This window comes from Poecile atricapillus, chromosome 17, assembly GCF_030490865.1.
Source record: "Poecile atricapillus isolate bPoeAtr1 chromosome 17, bPoeAtr1.hap1, whole genome shotgun sequence".
Taxonomy (NCBI): domain Eukaryota; kingdom Metazoa; phylum Chordata; class Aves; order Passeriformes; family Paridae; genus Poecile; species Poecile atricapillus.
The window spans coordinates 4,708,761-4,729,531 of NC_081265.1; the positions used below are offsets into that span (position 1 = coordinate 4,708,761).

Genomic DNA, 20,771 nt, shown 5'->3' on the forward strand with positions numbered 1-20,771 from the left:
ACTAGGAAATACTGCAATCCAAATTATTCAGTTTTTAGCATGGAAAAAAATGTATTTGTCTAAATTTTGGTCAATATTTTAGAACTGCCTTTCTCCTTTTGCTGTTCTGGGTCAATTTTCTTATACCATTATATATTGGGATTCTTTTTTTCAGCTTGAGATACATAATTTTGCTCCTATCCCTGGAGGAGTATCATTGCATAAAATATAGACAAGCTGAACTAAAAATGTGTTTCTGTCTGAAAAGCAAGCATATCAATTAGTCTTTTCTTTTTTTTCTCCTCCATCTAATTGCAGCTCTCGAGGCTGATTCCTCTCAGGAGTAGGGATAGTGCTTTTTCCACTAATGCTTGCTGCAGTACAGGGACAGGATTTCTGTGTGTTCCTGAGGCAAATGTTTTTAAAAGCACTTGCTTCTGTATTTTCTATGCCTCTAGGTTTTAGAAGTGCAACAAGTAGGCTGAATCTAAATGAAGCAGTGATAGCAAACATTTCAGATGGACCTTTCCAGAAGATGTCTGGGATGCAACAGGTACTCTGAATACTGGGTATGTTCTTAGGTCATGTTTTAATAACACAATATCCTGTGCATCAAAATTCTATTAAATGAAGGGCCTCATTTAGGAATTTATCTGAGAGTGCTTGTTTGAATTGTGTTGGTTTAAATTAAACAGTGAGGACTGCACAAGGACAATATTCATTTTTCTTCCTGTTAGGGTCTAAAAGCAGGCTCCTGTTCCAATCCTGTCTGCTCCACATTTCTCTCCATTACTTGTGGTTATGGTAAGAAATTGTGTTGCTGTCTCCCAGTTCTAGGTAAGTGAGGAAGTCCTTTCCATTGAGGCTTGAGTGGCTCTGTGGGTCCCTTCCAACTCAGGATATTTTATAAAATGCACATTGTTGGGGATGGAATGATCAAGTTAAAGAGAAGATACTAAAACTTTTTTGTTTTTCGGTTTTTTTTTTCTTGTTTAAATGTCCCTCCTGCTCAGAACCTCTACACAATGCTTTACTTGGGTCTGGTGTGTTCAGCCACGAGATGTCCCTGAAGGCCAAGGCTGTCATGGTCACATCATGTGCTTGATTAAATCTTTCCTCCATGCTTTGCTATTTTTAAAGAGTGCAGGATGTTGGGCTCTGCTGCTGATTGCTCTCAACCATCAATAGGTGCCATAAGGTTAAAGCTAAAAATAGTTGACAAAAGAGTGATCAGGATGGCACAGCAAAGCTGGCTCCAGGGTGTGGGGGCTTTCTGCCTTCCCTTTCTCAGCCTGTGCCATGGACCACTGCTCCAAGAGCCAGAGGCTGCTCCTCCATCCTGCTGCTTGGGAGGCTTTCAGTCATCATTCATCTGAATAAATTCACCAACCACCGCCAGAGGGAAGGGAATGGACATAAGACACCTGAAACATTCTCTAGTGCCCGTTGGAAGTGCTGGGATGCCTTTAACTCAGCATTCCCAGCGCTGCCCAAGTGGCACAAGCAGCAGTGCTGTGGTAACACTGTCCCTGGGGCTAAACACCCCCAGGGCTGCTCAGCCTTGGGGCTGGTGTAAGCTTTGCAGCCTGCCTGGAGAGTTCAGCAGAGAGCACCTGTCCCAGGTGCCAGCTGAACACACAGAAAAGTTCCTCTCACAGGTCCAATGTGGAATGCAGGGCTCTCTTGATAAGAGTTTTCAGGTTTGTATTTGGGTAGTGTTTGGTGGATGGTGTTTTGGTACTGAGCTGGGTGTGTGTCATTGGGTTATTTCCACCCCAGGCATCTTCCTCCTGTCTGTGGTGAGCAGTAAGGCTGTCAGTGCTCGTTCCCTTTGCAGAATCAGCTTGCTTGTTCCAAGGATAAGCTGGGGAACCAAAATCCTGTTGCAAAAGGCTGGCAGAGAGGCCAGTTTTATAACGTGTTACATCACTGGCTAATGAAGCTCGTGTGCTCTCAGAGGGGTCTTGTTCTGATGTCTTTGTTGCTCATCAGCCCCAGCCCTGCTGGCACGGATTTGAGTGCCCAAATCCTTTGGGTGCCTTTGCAAATATCCCTAAAACTTTCAGAGGTGGAAAGCTGTTGGTAAGAGGCTGACTGAAGGGGTGGCTTTAGCTCCTGCAGTGTCTGGTGGGTGGTGGTGGCTTCCAGGAGGGGCCCAGAGGTGTGACCAGATGTGGCATGTGGCTCCTGTGACTCAGGCAGCCAGCAGCTGAGCCATTCTCCAACAGGACATTCAGAGCAGCCCAGGGGATGTTTGGATGTTTGGATAGATGATATCCTGGATGTTGAAACACTGAAACCCAACCCACAACACCTACTGAACGTGGGGAACCTGTGGCACTTTTGGCTTTAACCAGCAAGGATTTAATAGCATCTTAAATGCTGGAGGATTGAACATGGCTGCTGTGGGAATTCAGCTGTCTTTGATCCAAACCCATGAACATGGGAAGCTCAGGATTGCTCCAGGAGGGGAATATGGATCTGATTTTTTTTTTTAAAATGTGTCTTAGTGTATGAATATGTTTGCCTGAAAGTGGCTTTTGTCTTGAAGCTGATGGTGGTGCTGAGCAGCTTAATCAGCCTTCTGCCAAAACACTGAAAATAAGATTGAAGAGACTGTGAGATATTTTTAGCCCCTCCTCTGCCTGCAGGCAGGATGGACTCTGCCTGTCAGTCCTGACAGGCTTGTTCTAAAAAGCCTCTAATAATGGGGATTTCACAATCCTCCCAGGCAGTTTATTTCAATGTTTCACCTGCTGCATTCAATTTTTGTTTTTTTTTTCCAGCTGCCTAAGCACTGTTTTCTTTGCTGTATTTTAGGCCTGTAACTCCTTGTCCTGTCTGCAGCAGCTCAGAGAAGAGCCCTTCCAGGCAGGTTTTCTGTAGCTGGAGACTCACTTCTTCCCTTGCTTTGTTCTCCCCTGCATTTAAACAAGCTCAGTACCTTCAATCTTGCTTCCCTGCCACCTTGTTTGTCAGAGCCAGCAGGGTGTTCCAGGCTCCACTTTTTCCAGCTGATGTTGTGACACAGGGACATGAGGAATTTGTGACAGTGCAGAAGGAGGGAGAGGTGGAAGCAGGAGCTGCAATCCAATGTTTCAGGAGAGGGGCATCAAGGCAGAAAATTAACTCTACCCCAAATCCAGCACACAGAGCATCCCAGGAGGGGAGCTTTTCCTTCTTTGAAGCAATGAGGAACAAAGACACACGGACCTGCTTCTTGCTTGCTCTGAGGGAAACCCTTTATTGCAAAAAACCCAAGCCTTTTTATGCTCTGAACTCAAGCAAAACAAGCACACCTTGGCTGCCTACCTCTGCAGTGTTTCTGTTCATCCTTTCACCCTTTCTGATCACACAGTGTCCGTGCATCTCCCCAGCCAAGCTCTGCCCCATGCACGAGGTAGCCACACACTGGCCATCCAATCTGTTCTCTGCTTCCACAGCTGAACCTTTCCCAGAGTGCTTTCTGGTGAGCAAGAGTGAACAGAAGTGAACAGGATTTCTTATCTCCCCCATCTCCCCCTTTGTTTAATCCATGAAATCACACCAAAGACAATTATGCCATACACTACTAAATGTTTAAACCATGCCCTGAAGCAGAGGGTGTCTACAAGATCAGAAAAACCTGAGCAGATCCTGAAACATTTTCAGATGTCATACGACTGAGCAAGGAAGAGGGGGAGTAACCCAGCAATAACCCTTCAAAAACACCAACACGTGCCTGTGGCATGAGCAATGTGCACGTGGCATCAGTTTGGGTAACATCATCCATCTGCTCCTTCCATCCTTGGGGGTAAGACACTCACAGTGCCTTCACCACTCAGGATGGTGCAACAAATGGTGCCACACAGCAAGGAGGAGCTCATTTCACGTGGTGACCTGTGGAGGAATAACCCCAATGTCAGTAGATCTCAGGGTCCTTTCCACTGCCCTGTTAACAGGCCCTTTACCACCACTGGATACTGGGATGAGCCTTTGTATCAAAAGAACACTGTCTTTCACATTCTGTTTGGCCAACCTCATTTAATTTAGAAAACTGAGAGCATACAAGGCTTTTGCTGACCTGTCATGTGGGTACCCTGTTTTAATGGTGCCAGGAAGGCCTAAAGTGACAGGTGAGCAAGTTCCAGGTGACATTGTGGGACTTCTCTCTGGTGTGGGCAGTTGCCTTCAAGAAACAAGACTAAGTGTTAACAGATCTCAAACATATCTCAAACGAGCAAATTCTGGAATATGAGTGACATCAGTTTGCCAAATAGAGTTTGGAACAGCTGGTCAGTGGTCTCTGTGGAACAGATCCTTTAGTGAAGCCGAATCTTATCAGCACAGTAGTTCCAAACATGTCCTAAAACATCCCTTCCCCATAATGTACATGGGATGTCAGCAATAAATGGTGCAATCCAGGCACTTTGCCTATCAGAGCCAAAAACAAGCTGGAGGTGAGAGCTCTGTCTAGGGCACTGTGCTCCTCCCACCCCAGTTAGGGTCGAGGTGGGGTTAATCGTGGGCCAAAAAAGCCATTCACACCTTTTGATGATGGAGACATCAGCTCTGGTATTGACAAGCCCTTTACATTTTCTGCCATCCATGCTGCATACCAGGATTGGCTGAGCTGTTGTGATAGAACTTACCCAAATAATTTGTGGCTGACCATTGCTGACAAAGCCACCTATGCCACGTTTACCCTTACCACCAAATGGAAAATGGAGCAAGTTGTGCTAAACTCTGACCTGCAGGTATAAAGCAAGGTGGCACAGGGATCTATGCTGTCATAGTTTGTATTTCACCCTCATGATCCGAGTCAAGAGCACCAGGTAACACAAAAAGCCCCAGTTTAGTGGTGGAAAACATCCAATTAACAAGCCATGTTTCCTCCAGGGCTACTGGGACCTCAGAATAGGGCAACCAGTTCACCTGCAAGGTGGGCCAGGGCTGGTACCCAGCTGAGCAGGGGGCTGTGTCCTTTCCCAGGGGTGATGTTTCTGTCCCGAGGCTGCAGAGGTGGAGAGGGAAAACAGGGAATGAATACAGGTTAGAGGAATTAGTTTGCTAATCAGCCAAAGTGCTGATTTACAATAAATGACCTCTGACTGGTTTCATCCACCCCAGGTGAAACCTGGCTGTTGGGTGCTGTCTGCAGGCTGGGCTAATTATCACATTTCAATTAAAATTTGGTCCAGGAATGTGCAAAATGATTGAGCATCATCCTCTTAAACCTGAGTGTGTTTGACACTTGCAGGCAGCACCTGGGGCACCCTGGTACTGTCACCCCCCATGTCTCAGGGCTGGGACAGTGGCACTGCTGAGGTGACACTGTGATTGTCCCCTGACCACCAGTGATTCAGATCTTTTCAGGGTCTCCTGCAGCTGCACCGAGGGAGGATAAAGGGGATATTGAAGAGGAAAAGCTGGTGGTGTTCTGGATCAGAGCCCAGCACTCGGGAGCTGCTCACAGCTCTTGCATGACCTCTTGTGTCGGCTCGGAAGGGCTCTCAGCATTCCCACCATGGATCTCTTCCACTTCCCCACCCACACCTGCATTTAGGGAATGATTACATGTTAAAAAACCGCAATACAGTGTGGAAATGCACCGGACACAGTCACAGTAACAAATCCTATTTATTCCTCTTAAATGCAATATCAAGGATTCCTTCGCCATCCACACAGTGGGTACAGCTGTGTCTTTATTTATCTCCAGAATAATAATTTTAAGCTGCTGGGGAAGGGTGATAGAGGATTTAAAACATCTCAAAGATCCTTAAATTTTCACAGGTTTCATGAAAACTGGGACTTGGGTAAAAGAAGTTAAAAAGAAAGAGCAAACCCAGCCCTAAGGCAGCATCGGATGCTCCAGAGCTGCCGGACCAGACTTTTCCAGTCCTTTTGTTATTTTTAAATCATGGATTTTCTGGGATTGTTTCATCCATGAATCACCCCAAAAATGTTAAATCCACCAAATTTATCCTAAAGTCAAAGCAGGTGGGTTAAAAGTGCTAGGACCCCAAAGTGGCAAAAGCTCTGGCAAACTACTGCAAAATATGCTGGTAAAGATGAGTTCAGGGTGTGTCTCCTGGACTTGGGGTGGAAACAGTTTATTTTAAATACTTCCATATTAAAATATATTTATGTTACTATGTTGTATTAATAATACTTTTTACATTTTCTCTGGGTATGTAAATGTGTGCTAATAAATACCTCATCATATGTGAAAATCCTGTCAAATAAATAAAGAATAAAACATCTCTAAAAGCATTTTTTATGTATTATCTGTTCTATACTTTATATAAAAATATTATAATAAAATGTGACTAAAAGCACACACAGGCAGTCAAGGAGGTCTTGTGTGTTTCTGCGTTATAACAAATATATTTTGTACATAATAAATAATATATATAGCAAATATAATCTTTGTAGCAATAAAATGTGGACACAAAAGCTCTAAATCCATAGTAATGAAGACAATGCTGATGAGCTGGCAGTGTGAAATATAATTATTAAATGTCTCTATTTTTGGGCATGTAAAGATAAATGTGCACAAACACCTAGACAGGGTGAATGTGTATATTAGAAGCAGCACATGTTGTGTCCCACATAACATCTATTAATCTTCATAATAATAAAATCTACCCCATATATTTTGGAAAAAAATTAAAAAATATAAATCTAGCCTTTAAAAAAAAAAAAAGAAAATAGAAATTTTTAAACTTTAAACCACATTGTTTTATCCATGTATCTCTGAGTAAAAATATTTCCCTTTTTTTTTAAACCTGAAAACCTCTGTGATAGAGACGTTTGTGTGTGTAGAGGGGCTGAGCACAAGAACAGGGAATGGTTCTGAGTTATTAAAACACATTTTTGGTGCACGATATATATTATATACTCAGATCTTTACCTGTCAGTGATGACAATTTTTAGATTAATCTTCATATAAAAATATTAGAAACCTAATTAATTCTGTTCCATATGCTATATGGAAATAATATTATTACATTTCTGTCTGACTAGACAGCGAGAGGAAGGGTAGTGCACATGTGTGTGTGCACATATATGTGTCTGTGCATAATACAGAAAGTGTAGTAAAAACAGACCTTTACAGCAATAAAATACATAATTGAAATATAAAAACTATTAACCTAGATTATTAAAATCTGCTAAGTATGCTGTATGAAAATATAACTTAATTTATATCAGTGTATACAACGGTAAATGGACACACTACACATATATATACACACACATATATATGTATAGGGTATGTATACATATATATATGTGTATATATATATATATACACAGAATTTATAGCCAAACAGAGCTATATGGGCACATGTATGGCCACCCAAACTGGCTGAGTGTGGAAATGTACACATATTATGACAACTCCTGTGCATAATTCAGAGCAAGTATCATAAAGGCACCTTTCTAACGATAAAACATTTTTCACGTGTATTAAAAAAGACTTATTCAAGTAGCAAATTCTGGTAGCCTAAATGAAATACAGTTATTAAACTTGTAAATATGTAAAACATAGAGAGAGCTAAAAGGATGTGTGTGCTCACACTGTACTGTAGCAATTGTAGCTTGTGCATAACAAATATTGCAAAACCAGACTTTCATAGCAATAAAATAAATATGTATTTTTAAAACGAGTTATAAAGGTTTATCAATAAAATAAATGCTGTTAAATATTCTCCATGAAGGTATAATTAGCCAATGTATAGCTCTGTGGATGCACAGCAATTTGTGCTTCTGCAGACACGTGTGTTTGTGGTTATTAGACCGAATGCACTGTCTCATTAAAAACCTTTGTATTAATAAAGCTATTGATGCATTTATAAAGGTGTATAAAAACAATTATTGTATACAAAAATACAATTTTAATTTATATATTTATAAATTTATATACACACATATCTTTAATGTGTATTAAAATATATGGATTTAATATATGAATTTATATTATAGCTATATATTTAAAACTAATGAAAGCATGCACACCCGCAGAGGGGAGATTTGAGTCAGTGTGTTATTAAAACATACATTTTGTGCATAATAGGTACTATGTATATTAAAATGCAGAGTTTTATAGGTATGTGTGCCTATACATCATGCTCTGTACCCAGCTACAAATATATAGATACATATGTACACATATTTAATAACTTGTGTACAAGTAAGGGTTAGTCCTGAGTTACAGTTTTTCTCTCCTATTTATATCAACTAGATACCTAAAAACTGCAGATGTATTATCTGTCATGTGGGCCATATAAAATATTAGCTATAATGGAGAGTAGAATTAATGAGTTATACAACAATAAAAAGTGCTCCTTGATAAGCAGCAATTTATGAATTTACTGTATGAATTTATAGTGAATTAACACATGATAAGATCTCATGATGTATGAAGTGTGTAATGTATGTATGGAAATAGTGCTTCCACTGTGCCACTTTAGTGCTTACATATATATATATATATATATATATATATATAATATTTTGTTAAAATTGTAAATAGCACTAATTATAGTATAATTTGAATTATTTCATCTCATGTAAATACACATTTGCTGTGGTTATACCCAACCCTGGTGGCAGCTGGGAAGGTTGGGGGATTTTTGTCCCCCACCCCCAAATGAGCTGGGATCCATCCCCTGGTGGGACAGACCAGAGGATGGAGGAGAAAAATTCCCTCCCAAAAGCCCCATGCCCTGATACACCAAAACAAGCACACAGCTGAGAGAAGAAAAATTTAAAAGTTTATTAAACATTAAGAATAACAGACAAAAAAAAAATATTTGGGCTGAACAGCATACAGGATGCAAACCATTTCTTGTCATACAGATAATTTGATCTATTTGTTAAACTTGTATTTAATTCTGTCTTTTGGTGTTGCCAGAAATACAATGGTTGATCACATGTAAGTTTTAATATAATTTTTTTTTCTTCACATAAAAGTCATCAAAATAAAAATATACTGCACATCTCTATTGTAAAATTACATGCAAAAATAATTTTAAAGTGATAACTGGGGGGATTACAAACCCACAGAGGCAAGACATTCAAATAAGGGGGGTCTGAACCAATCCCATCCCTGGTACTCGCTCTGGCTCCTCCCCTGCATTCTGAATTTCTTGCTTTTGTGGATTCAAGTCAGAACTTATTTCCACGGTGCTTGGTTTAGTGATTTCAGCACCACTCAAAACAGAAAAAGAAATACCCCACCCCCCTCCTCCTCTGCCTTTCCCATGGAGAGCCCCAAGGTGCTCAGATGCACAAATCCATCTCCAGCCCCACTCATTTCTAGGGCATTCTTTTGTAAAAAGAAAAAAATCCACTTCTAAGTTTCAGGAAAAAACGAAAGAGAAGACAAGCATTTCACCAATGCTTATAGTGTAAGAGAGGTCAGTGAATTATTTAGACAAGCTATTAATTATTCTGCAAATATATATATTTATATTTTTATAAAATTACAATTTCTTATACCTAAAAGCTCCTTCATGAGCAACAAAGCCATCAGAGGTGTGATGAGCCCAGCTGAGCTGTCTTTGGGAACTGAAAATGAGCTGAACTTCCATTTATTTATTTTCATTGTTATTTCAGGGAGACAACCGGGACAGTGAGCCTGGAGATTTTCCAAATTTGAAGCCCACATATTTTGCTTTTTTTAGTTGTTGTTTGTTTGTTTGTTTGTTTGTTTTTCCCAGGTGAGCTTTTCAGAGCAGCCAGAGCAGCTCAGTCCCACGGGAGGTGGGAAGTGCCAAAGTGCCCCAGGCTCCTCAGAAAGTGCCACCCTAAAAGAGAAGCTGCAGCCTGTGACATTGCCAGTGCTGGGATGGGACAAGGAGGCACTGAAGCAGCTCTGGGACTGCTGGGCAAGGTAGAGCCAGGACCCTCTGTGCTTCTCTGTGGCCAAGCCTCAATAAACCTGTGATACCCAGTCTTCAACCACTTCCCCACCCCTTCCCTAGCCAAAGAAACAAAAGAATTATTATTATTTTTTTTATTTTCTGAGCTGCCTTTTGCACGTTACACAAAGTCCTGTGGTCACAGCCCACCCTTGCTGTGGCACCACTGAGCTCACCCTGCTCTTGGGTCACCCCCAAAGTCCCCTTTGTGGGGGGATTAGAGACTGCTGCAGGTTCCTGAGCTGCTTCAAGGGGTGTCCCAGCACCTCTGAGCCCTGCCAGGGCTTCTCCCAGAGGGAAAACCAGGGCTGTTCCCAGGTGGCTGCAGCAGAGACTGTGCCAGAGCCTCTGTCCCCTGCAGTGCCTTCTGCTGACCTTTGGGGAACAGCTCACTGCACTCCAAACCTTGCTGCAGCACATGGAAACTCAATCTGCTGAAGAAATGGTCCACAGGCAAGCACTGCACGGTACAGAACACCGACAAGCCAGGTATGTCTGTGGAAAAATACTGGAGAAATGCCATCCATGCAAGGGTGTTTTTAATGCTGACCAAAATGCTGAGCTCTTTGCAGCCATCTCCTGAAGCATGAATAATGATTTAATGGAATGAACAACACTTTTATTTGAAAATAATGTCAGAACACTTAGAAAACTGTGAGCAAGACCTGTAGCACCGTATTTTCCTCACGTTACTAACTGTATGCACTACACACAGCTGTGTACAAGATCTGAGCTGTTCATAACAAAAAAAAGAAATTCAGCTGGAAACAGATTATAGCAGCAGCAGCAGATTGGAAATGACTATGAGTGGTTTTGTGTTATATATTATTTTTCTGCCATTACAGAATGTTGTAATGTCCAATCAATAGTTGACTAAAATCCATGTTGTTCTTTGCCCCGTTAAACAGTTTCTTTATGTGTTTCTAATGAAAAGTTAAAAAGTCTCTCTTTTTCAGTAATATGGAACATCCTGGAAAGTCATATTACTTCCATAAAAATTTAATTTAAAGCACAGAACATGCCAGTGTGCCAGCCTTAAATTATTATGGATTTAAAAAAAGAAGAAGAAAACAACAACCAACAAACCCCTAAGCATTTCCTTTCTATACAATAATGGAGAATATATATCTTTGCTATATATTTTAAACATGGAATAGCTTTTTCTTTTTGCTATATATATGTCTTTCAAAATACATTGTCAGTATTTGTACTTGAAAAATACTGTACAAAACAAACATACTATAATTATTCTGTATAAACTTTATACATTTTATAATATCTATCCTTTTGGTCTAGAGTAAACAGATTGATTGGATTAACCACAGTATATGACAACACCATCCCCCTCTGAAATACACCAGTGTCTCTTACATTCATTTTTCAGAAGTCCACTTTATATTAGAACATACATCTTCAAAAGCAGAGTTTAAAACAATAAAGTTCAGAACCATCAGTTCATGTCACACTCAAAACAACAATCACTAGGAAAAAATGGGCTTTGCAAACCAGTGACTTCTTCTAACTGAATAAAAGTGATTTTTTTAAAACAGCAAGATATAATCCACAGAAAATATATTACAAAACATGGGAAAAAAACAACTGAATTTAGGTATTTATTCAACTTTTAATCACAAAATGGAGTAACTAACTGAAAACAGAAAAGCCCCTCTGATTTCAACATCAGATCTGATTTGACGCTATTTAATTTTGTTCTCGCTTTCAACTAATGATCCTGCTCCTTACACATGCGCTCCCCCACGGCAGGGACACAGCCAGCATGCTCATGGGAACGTGCCTGGGACTTTTTGGAACTCCTTGTTAAAGACATTGAGACTCCTGTTGGGTGGGGAACCATCCCATGTCCACGGGGAACACGGGGGCAGCATGCACGCAGGATTATTGCTTCAGGTACAGGCAGTGCAAGGTACACACTCTGTGCTCTACCAACAACTCCTACCTACCTACCTGGGGTCCGTGGAGAGAAAAGGAACCTTAGTAGCTACAGAGAAGCCATTATGGGATCTATCATGAGTATAGCTAAACTCAGTCTAACAGCACTTTTAAATCTGAAGACAATTATCACCAAAACTTAAAAATACAACGAAAGCGATCTATAAATTAATAGTTCTGCAGTGTAGTACTAAATTATTATTTGTGCACTTCATTAGCATGTTAACTTTTCTGATTAGACAGACTGAAAACGATAGCTTGTTACTCTCGAAAAAAAAACTGAGATCTACTTTTTTTTTCTTTTTTCTTTTTTTCCTTTTTTTTTTTGTAATTTATGCTGGGATCTTTCCAAGTAAATCAGGAGGATGGAACTGATTACGAGAACGTAAAACCCCTACTCTGAAGCAGCACTGAAGAGAAAAAAACAAAAAAAAAAAAAGGTAATAAAAAGCTTACTATGGAGGTTCTCAACAGTCCAGGTAAAAATGTGGCACCCTTTGAAGAGGGCTGATAAAAATGGGAAGTGCTGAGATGCACACACACATCGACACCCACGCACATGCACACCCACAGACACACACACACACACACAGGGACACGTACACGCAAACAAAAAGAAAAAAAAAAAAAGAAAAAAAAAACCAAAAAAACCCCAATGTTAAGTCAGTTTTGTTTCTGCTTCTGGTAAAGTGCTGAAGACAGAAAGGTTGGTTTGGGTGTGGTGCTATCAAACAGGAAACACATTGTCCATCTAGTCAAATGCCAACCTGCGACAAAGAAAAAAAAAAAAAAAAGAAAAAAAGAAAAGAAAAAAGAAAAAAAAAAAAACCAAAACCAATCAAAACACCCCCTTTCCCCCACCTCGGATTTACAGGGGGCCGTGCCGAGCTTCGTACTTGGCCAGGACGTTCTTGCACTTGCCCAGCTCTTTCCGCAGGTCGGCCACCTCCTGGCGCAGGGCCGAGTTCTCCTTCTCCAGGAAGGAGGCGCGGATGGCGATCTGGTTCTCCTTCAGCCGCCGCGCATCCCTCGAGCGCTTCGCTGCCATGTTGTTCTTTCTGCGCCTGGCCCAGTATTTGTCGTCCTGCTCGTGAGACACACACACACACACACACACAGAGGCAGGGAGAGGTGTTAGATTTTGGGAAAAGCAGAGCTGCCCACCGGGAGCCGCTCCCAGCAGCCGCGGTGGCTCCAGGGTCACGCCGTGGAGCCGCGGCTTTGCACGGCACAATCCGCCCTGGCAGCGCAGATGCTGTCACATGTTTCTGTCAAAATGTTTACGCTAACCCCTCATCCTCCTGACAGGGAATTCCTCCAAGGAAAAGTGAAGCAATGTTCCGGAGGTACAATCCATCTCCCCTGTAGGCTGACCTAGTTAGCGCATCCACCTTACCCAAGCGCCGTGATTCACCCTGCACAGCAGCAATAATCACCCCTGGCCCTGCTCAGCGCTGCCAGCCAACACCTGCTTCACTCTCTGTGCTGCTATCACCCGTTTCATCTTCTGCTCCGCTCTTTTTCAATGTTCAAAGCACTCTGCAGAGCCCCAAAATGTTCCTGTCTGCACCACTAAGTCACTGCAAGAGGATTCCTTGGGACGGCGATGATGGCTGGGATCAACCACAGAGATTTGTGCAATATGCTTTGACTGTGGGAGAAAAAAGCATTGGACAGAAATAGGTCCACGACCCCCTGAGGTTTCATAAGCTAACATATTCCCAAAGTGTTATCCCTGAACACTTGGTTCTAGATCACCTTACTGCCTTGGTGTATCAAAGACTCAAAGTAACTACTGAATTTCACCTGATTTCCAGTCTTCCAATGAAGTGGTCTTCAGCAAAATGGTAGTTTTGATGTGGCTTCATAAATGAATTAAGTTCTATAACTTTGGAACAACTCAGGAAATACAAAGCAGGCAGAATCTCTCAGGAAAAGTGAAATTCAGCCCCCTGAGGAGTACAAGTTATGCAGCCACTCAACCCTCAAACTGCTGGGAAAAGTCACAGAGCTCAAACTCCCTCTTTCTTCATTTTAACACGCTTCCATTTCCCTGTGCAGCTCGCAAGGACCAGCACAGGGCAGCAGAGACAGCTGCTCCTATGCTGCACTGAGCACACACCCACCACTCCTGGCTCCTTCAGCCCAGCCTAATCCTGCTGCTCTGCACCTTCTGCTGCTGCACAAGGCAAAGCAGGAGCAAAACAACTGCTGGCAGGAGGCCTCCTGAACTGCTTTCTATCAGTTTGGCTCAACAAAGTGTGCAGGAATGCTGATCTGGAGCCAGCATTATCTCTAAATGGCTCTTCACCTGTACGTGGATGAGGCCCCGCAAAATCCTCCAAAAAAACAAGCATGCAGCAAAAAGCTATGACCCAAATCTTGTTTATAATTTCCCATCTCAATTCACTCCATAAAAATCAGCTTTAAGCAATTTATTAGTGTGCCACCTAGGCTTCATCCCTCTTTATTTTAACAAATTGCTACGGCAAATCCCTTAATCCAGGCCTGAAAGAGGTAGGGCTGGCATTTCCAAATCACATGCAGCCCAGAGACGATTGACTGGTCTAATCTGCTTACCCTCCCCCAGAACCCAGAGGCTGCTCCACATGCCAGGGCAGAAGCAGCACTTGGGTCAAGTGCTCTGAAACGAGTCAAGGGCAAGCGATAGGATGATCCCAAGGGAATGAGACCCTGAGCTCCTGCTCCACTCCTGTGCTGCACTGCTGGCTTCCACCTCTGGCCAACAGGACCTTTGCCAAAAGCTTGCTTTGATGAATGGGGGTACCTGGGAGACGTGACAAGGGAGAAACTCCAGCCATTCCTGCAGCAAACACCTCTCCCTTGGCCACTGCAACCCAACAGGGCATGGCCAGGTAAGGGACAAGTAAGGTCAGGTGCAGGCAAAACTTTGCAAAGGAAAGCTGAGTGACAGCAACCTGAACACTGCTGCAATTGTGATTTCTGTGCTTTTAACTCGCACCGCAGCATGCTCAGGGATAAAAATAGCTTCTTTCCCTAATGCTATCAATCTGCTGCAAACACATGGCATCCCAGGCTCCCTGCACATGCAGCCAGGGATTCCCACTGACTCCAACAGGCTCTCAGGCTGTGTCTCTTGGGGGCAGTAGCAACAGCAGAATGAAATTCTGCCCTGACTGCCTCTGATAAAAGAGATCCTCTTGGAAACCACATACCAGGAAAACAACTTTGCAAATAATATTCAGAGTGTTTGATAACCTGCATCAGTTGATCAATTTTCCTTCTATCTTCATGCACTTTGCTGTTCACATCTCAGAAGCAGTGAGTGGCACAGACTCTTTCTTCTAAAATACTGATGTAGTATTGTATTTTACATATTGTATTAAAACACACCTCTCAGCAGAAAAAAATCCGTTTTCTTCTGTTTTCCTACCACTTGTCTAGATTCTTTCACCTGGATTAGTGAATATATATTAGTGAAATAGTTTTTACTATAGTGTTCTCATTCATTATTAAACACAGAACTACAGCAACTTCCAAATAAGACACAATATACTTCAGTTTGTCATCAGGGTCCTCCATTCTCCTTGGATTTACAGTCTGTGCTGAATAGACAGAGGATGAAGAAAAAGGAAACATGAATAGAAAGGGGATGAAGAAAAAGGAAACATGATCAGGCTGTTTCATAAGTGGGAAATATGGGACAAAGCAAGCTTGTCCAAGGTCAAGCAGGAAGTTTCTGGCATACAAAGGAAATGAATATTGAGCTCATGAATTTCAACTGTTGCATAACTAATACGGGACATCCTCCCTTCAGTGCCATCCAGAACCCTGAACAGTTTTATTCTACAGCAAAGTCAGATTTAGATTGAAAGATTTACCTTACATGACAGAACAGATTCATGCTCCAAACCTCTACCTCAGTGAGCAACTGTCAGAGACCCTGTAGGAATGACCTTGTCACCAGCTCCAAATTACCTTCAGGTCATCTGGGATAAAGACTTTGCGAGCTTTCTTAATCATGGGCTGTGGTTTCAGCTCTTCTTCGGAGAACTTGCGCTTGCGAGGATCAAACATCTCCTGGCCAGGAATGCTGGACAGAGCAAGATCTGCAGGGTCAGGCTCGTAGCCAACAGGAACTTGGATAGTCTCAGGATCAATGGGGCTCGGTGTGTTCCGGTTTGCTGGCAAGATCTGACCTGGAGAAATACAGGATAAATACAGCTATGTTAAAAAAAATATATGTTAATTGTATCAAAGGATTTTACAAGCAATAATTCTTTTAGTTTTCCCTTCAGATTTGGTGTCTTTGCTTGCTAAATATTAGATTGTCCATTCTGCAAGGTGCTGATCCAGACATGCTCATGGCCTTTATATTCAGAATCTGTTCCTAACTCTGATTGCTAATCTTGGATTCCCACACAACATCACTGAAGCCAACACTGAGCTGCACTGGACTGCAGGCAGAAGATAAATTGTTCCAACCTGTGCCCCTTCATTAGCATCCCATCCTCAGGGACAGATCAAAAGTTCTGTCATTTAGTTCAGATCTATCAGCACACTGTAACCCCTCACAGTTAAACCTCTGAACATACGTTTATTTTACAATCAATGTACAGTATTTGCCATGAATAGCATCTCATGAAAGTGCACTTTCAGCTGTGCTGAAGCACTCCAAGGAGACTGCTATTTATTCTTGATGAAATCCTACCAGGGATATTCTAAAACACAGTGAAGGAAACCAGCAGCATGAAAGGCTACAACGATTCCTTAAAGATGCTCTGCAGAAATGAAGAAGACACTTATTGATGCTGCATTTCTCTTTTATAGTATATAAAATCTAATAAAAAGGAGCATATCCCCAGAAAATGAGTGATATACCTCCCATTTTTATCTTTTTTATTTTAGATAAAGCCTTCAAGATCCTACAGCATCAATTTGGGCACCATTCCCACTAAAAATCCAATTTAAAATCTCAAGCAAAGGTTCCAAAAATAGGATCCTGAAGTCAGCTGCCTAAGCACGGACTATCCCTGGGGGCAGAATTTTCAGAAGTTTTCACATGCCTCAGAAGTAGAAGCCTCACAGACTTCAGAGGGAAGACTTCTGATTGAAGCAGATATTCTTTTATAATATTGCCTATTTGCTAATTCACTTTGACTTTAGCGAGATGACGGCTTTCATGATAACTACAAAAACATCCTGTGGCTGTGTAATATTTCCTTACTTGTGCCCACATTTGCAATATTTAGGGTGTAAAACAGTAAACATTACATGCCATTTCTAATTCCAAGGCCAGCATTAACAATGTAGTTTTTATTTTAATAATATGGGAACTGCACGGAAAACGCACCGGGGGAATTGCACTTGCTAAGGGAGGATTTTGTAACTCCTGTTTTAGAGCTGATAAAATCAGCTTCCAGGAAAGGCTGGTGAGGGCCAGGGAGAGGAGAAAAGGAGGATCAAAGTTATCAAATTATAGATGTGGCTGCAGGAGAGGGAGGGATGGTGCTGCCCGCATTGTGCTGCTGCGGAGTGCTGCCACTCCTGGCTCGGGACGCGCTGCCTGCTGTCCCTCGTTAATCCAGCAGGAACTGGCGGTGCCACCGGCTTCTCCCCGCTCTCAGGGCAAGGATGTGGCATTTCCAGCTGTCCCCTGGTCATACAGCCAGGAACTGATGGCAGCACAGACATTTCTCCTTCTGCCACCGGAGACTGGCCTCATCCCTCCTGGAGACGGCGGTGGGCGGGCTTGAGTCACCTCCCTGCCCTGGTGTCACCTCCCAACAAGGGATGGCAGCCATGGGGGCATCATCATGGATGGATGATGGATGATGGATGATGGATGATGGATGGATGATGGATGGATGATGGATGGATGGATGGATGGATGATGGATGGATGATGGATGGAGGGATGGATGGATGGATGATGGATGGATGGATGATGGATGATGGATGGATGATGGATGGATGGATGGATGATGGATGGATGATGGATGATGGATGGATGGATGGATGGATGATGGATGATGGATGGATGGATGATGGATGGATGGATGATGGATGGATGGATGATGGATGGATGATGGATGGATGATGGATGGATGGATGATGGATGGATGGATGATGGATGGATGGATGATGGATGGATGATGGATGGATGGATGATGGATGGATGGATGATGGATGGATGATGGATGGATGATGGATGATGGATGGATGATGGATGGATGGATGATGGATGGATGATGGATGGATGATGGATGGATGGATGATGGATGGATGGATGATGGATGGATGATGGATGGATGATGGATGGATGGATGATGGATGGATGGATGATGGATGGATGATGGATGGATGATGGATGGATGGATGGATGGATGGATGATGGATGGATGATGGATGGATGGATGATGGATGGATGGATGGATGGATGGATGGATGATGGATGGATGGATGGATGGATGGATGGATGATGGATGGATGGATGGATGGATGATGGATGGATGGATGGATGGATGGATGGATGGATGGATGATGGATGATGGATGGATGATGGATGGATGGATGATGGATGGATGATGGATGGATGGATGGATGGATGATGGATGGATGGATGATGGATGGATGGATGATGGATGGATGGATGGATGGATGGATGATGGATGGATGGATGGATGGATGGATGGATGATGGATGGATGGATGATGGATGGATGGATGATGGATGGATGGATGGATGGATGATGGATGGATGATGGATGGATGATGGATGGATGGATGGATGATGGATGGATGGATGGATGGATGGATGATGGATGGATGGATGATGGATGGATGGATGGATGGATGGATGGATGATGGATGGATGGATGGATGGATGGATGGATGATGGATGGATGGATGGATGGATGATGGATGGATGATGGATGATGGATGGATGATGGATGGATGATGGATGGATGGATGGATGATGGATGATGGATGGATGGATGATGGATGGATGATGGATGGATGGATGGATGATGGATGATGGATGATGGATGGATGGATGGATGGATGGATGGATGGATGGATGGATGGATGGATGATGGATGGATGATGGATGGATGGATGGATGGATGATGGATGGATGGATGGATGGATGATGGATGGATGGATGGATGGATGGATGATGGATGGATGATGGATGATGGATGATGGATGGATGGATGGATGGATGGATGGATGGATGGATGATGGATGGATGATGGATGGATGGATGGATGGATGATGGATGGATGGATGATGGATGGATGGATGATGGATGATGGATGATGGATGATGGATGGATGGATGATGGATGGATGGATGGATGGATGGATGGATGATGGATGGATGATGGATGGATGATGGATGGATGGATGATGGATGATGGATGATGGATGGATGGATGGATGGATGATGGATGGATGGATGGATGGATGGATGGATGGATGGATGATGGATGGATGGGTCTCAGGACCATGCCATGGCCTCGATGAAAGGACAAGCAGGAAAAGCTCCTGGGGTGAGTTCCCGCTCCAGAGCAGCCAGTCATTCCTTACTGCAGACAAATACACAAATGTACGCACCTATAAACCATGCACGTGCTGTAATACAGATAAAAATGAAGCAAGACACAAACTCTGAGTACTTTTATAATATTTCTGGTGAGCCTGCAGGGTGTTTCTAAAAGTCAAGTGGATTGTGAAATCTGGCCCAGCCTTCTAATTGTCCTATGTGAGTGAGCTTGTATTTAAATATTGCTGAAGTTCTTGATATACAGGATCAGTTTGCATATTATCATTTATCTATAATGTGCCATATTACACAACTACATCAGCTCTGTAGTGTAGAAATTCTACACTATCACCCTGAAAAAAGAAGGGCAAAAATGCTTCGTGACTACAGAGCTGGCCCTTCAGCAAACACAAGATGTTCCAGTGCCAGTGAGAGGCTTGTTCTAGGGGAATGCTGTTCACTAAAGCCTGAACAAACCATGTGTCTAAACACCATCACTAGGAATCCCAAGAGTGCTGCCCTGTGAGTTATCCTACACCCACATGGCACACTCACCTCTGGCCAGTCTCTGTTCTGTCATACTCCTGCAAATGATCAGCATCTCCGTCAAGAACAACAGAGTTAACAACAGCATCTCAAGCCCCAGGCAGAAAAACCAGAAATGCTTTGTCCAGCATTTTTCATTGGGCAACTCCTGGCATCCAGGATTTTTTATTTATCCTATCAAGTTTTGCCAATAGTGCAAGCCAGGAACCCGTCTTCGTTAGTTTGCTGGCCAGTGGCCATGACATCTCCGTGGTGCTGGAACTTGTAATCCAAGATGACAGCGTGGGCTGTGCTGGCCTTGGCACTGCTGTCACTGGGGGAGTGCAGAGCGTGGCCTCGCGTTACATCGCTCCCCGGGCTCCTCTCCCTGGGTGTGCACGGCACTTTCGCTCTGCATCCTCCTGCCAAATTTGTAAGGGGTGTTATTTTTATGCACTAAATTCCTCGCAATCAGAGGTAGGTCAAATAAGCACAGCAATCTGAATGTCATGTGCCCAGCAGCCGACTTACCCTCGCATCAGCAAGCTTCCCAGCTGTCACAACAGCCACAGAAAGGGCTGCTTAGAGCTCAGATGCACACGGAATCGCAAGGAGGAAACCCACTCTGCAAGGTAAAGCCCCTCAGTGCCCAGCTTTGGGAGCCAGATGCCTTTGTTGGGCTCTGCATTATTTAAATACCCTGTGCTCACAGCAGCGGCCAAATTTTCACAACAGTGAAGTGGCTGGACTGTTTAATGTGCTTCAGCTTTGTTCTCAATGGGGGCTGATGACTGCCAAGTGTTTTGGAAAGAACTTAGCCCCTCTGTTTAAGTTGCTGAAATGGGAACTCTTGAGCATTAAGCTCTTTTAGAAATCCAGCTGCA

At 43.0% G+C, this 20,771-nt stretch overlaps 1 protein-coding gene across 2 annotated transcripts in view; it reads right to left on the minus strand.

Moving 5' to 3' along the window:
- Positions 1 to 8,713: 8,713 nt before the first annotated feature.
- HLF (HLF transcription factor, PAR bZIP family member) overlaps positions 8,714 to 20,771 on the minus strand; it is a 37,075-nt gene continuing 25,017 nt past the window's right edge. Inside the window, exons 3-5 of one of the 2 annotated variants that reach the window (XM_058852420.1) lie at positions 15,795 to 16,015; positions 12,696 to 12,918; positions 8,714 to 12,601 (exon numbers count right to left, since the gene is read on the minus strand). In XM_058852420.1, coding sequence (XP_058708403.1) covers positions 12,703 to 12,918; positions 15,795 to 16,015 — 437 coding nt within the window. In that variant the 3' untranslated portion in view covers positions 8,714 to 12,601; positions 12,696 to 12,702. Of the gene's footprint in view, positions 12,919 to 15,794; positions 16,016 to 20,771 lie in introns of both variants that reach the window. The other variant, XM_058852419.1, reaches the window with a different exon arrangement.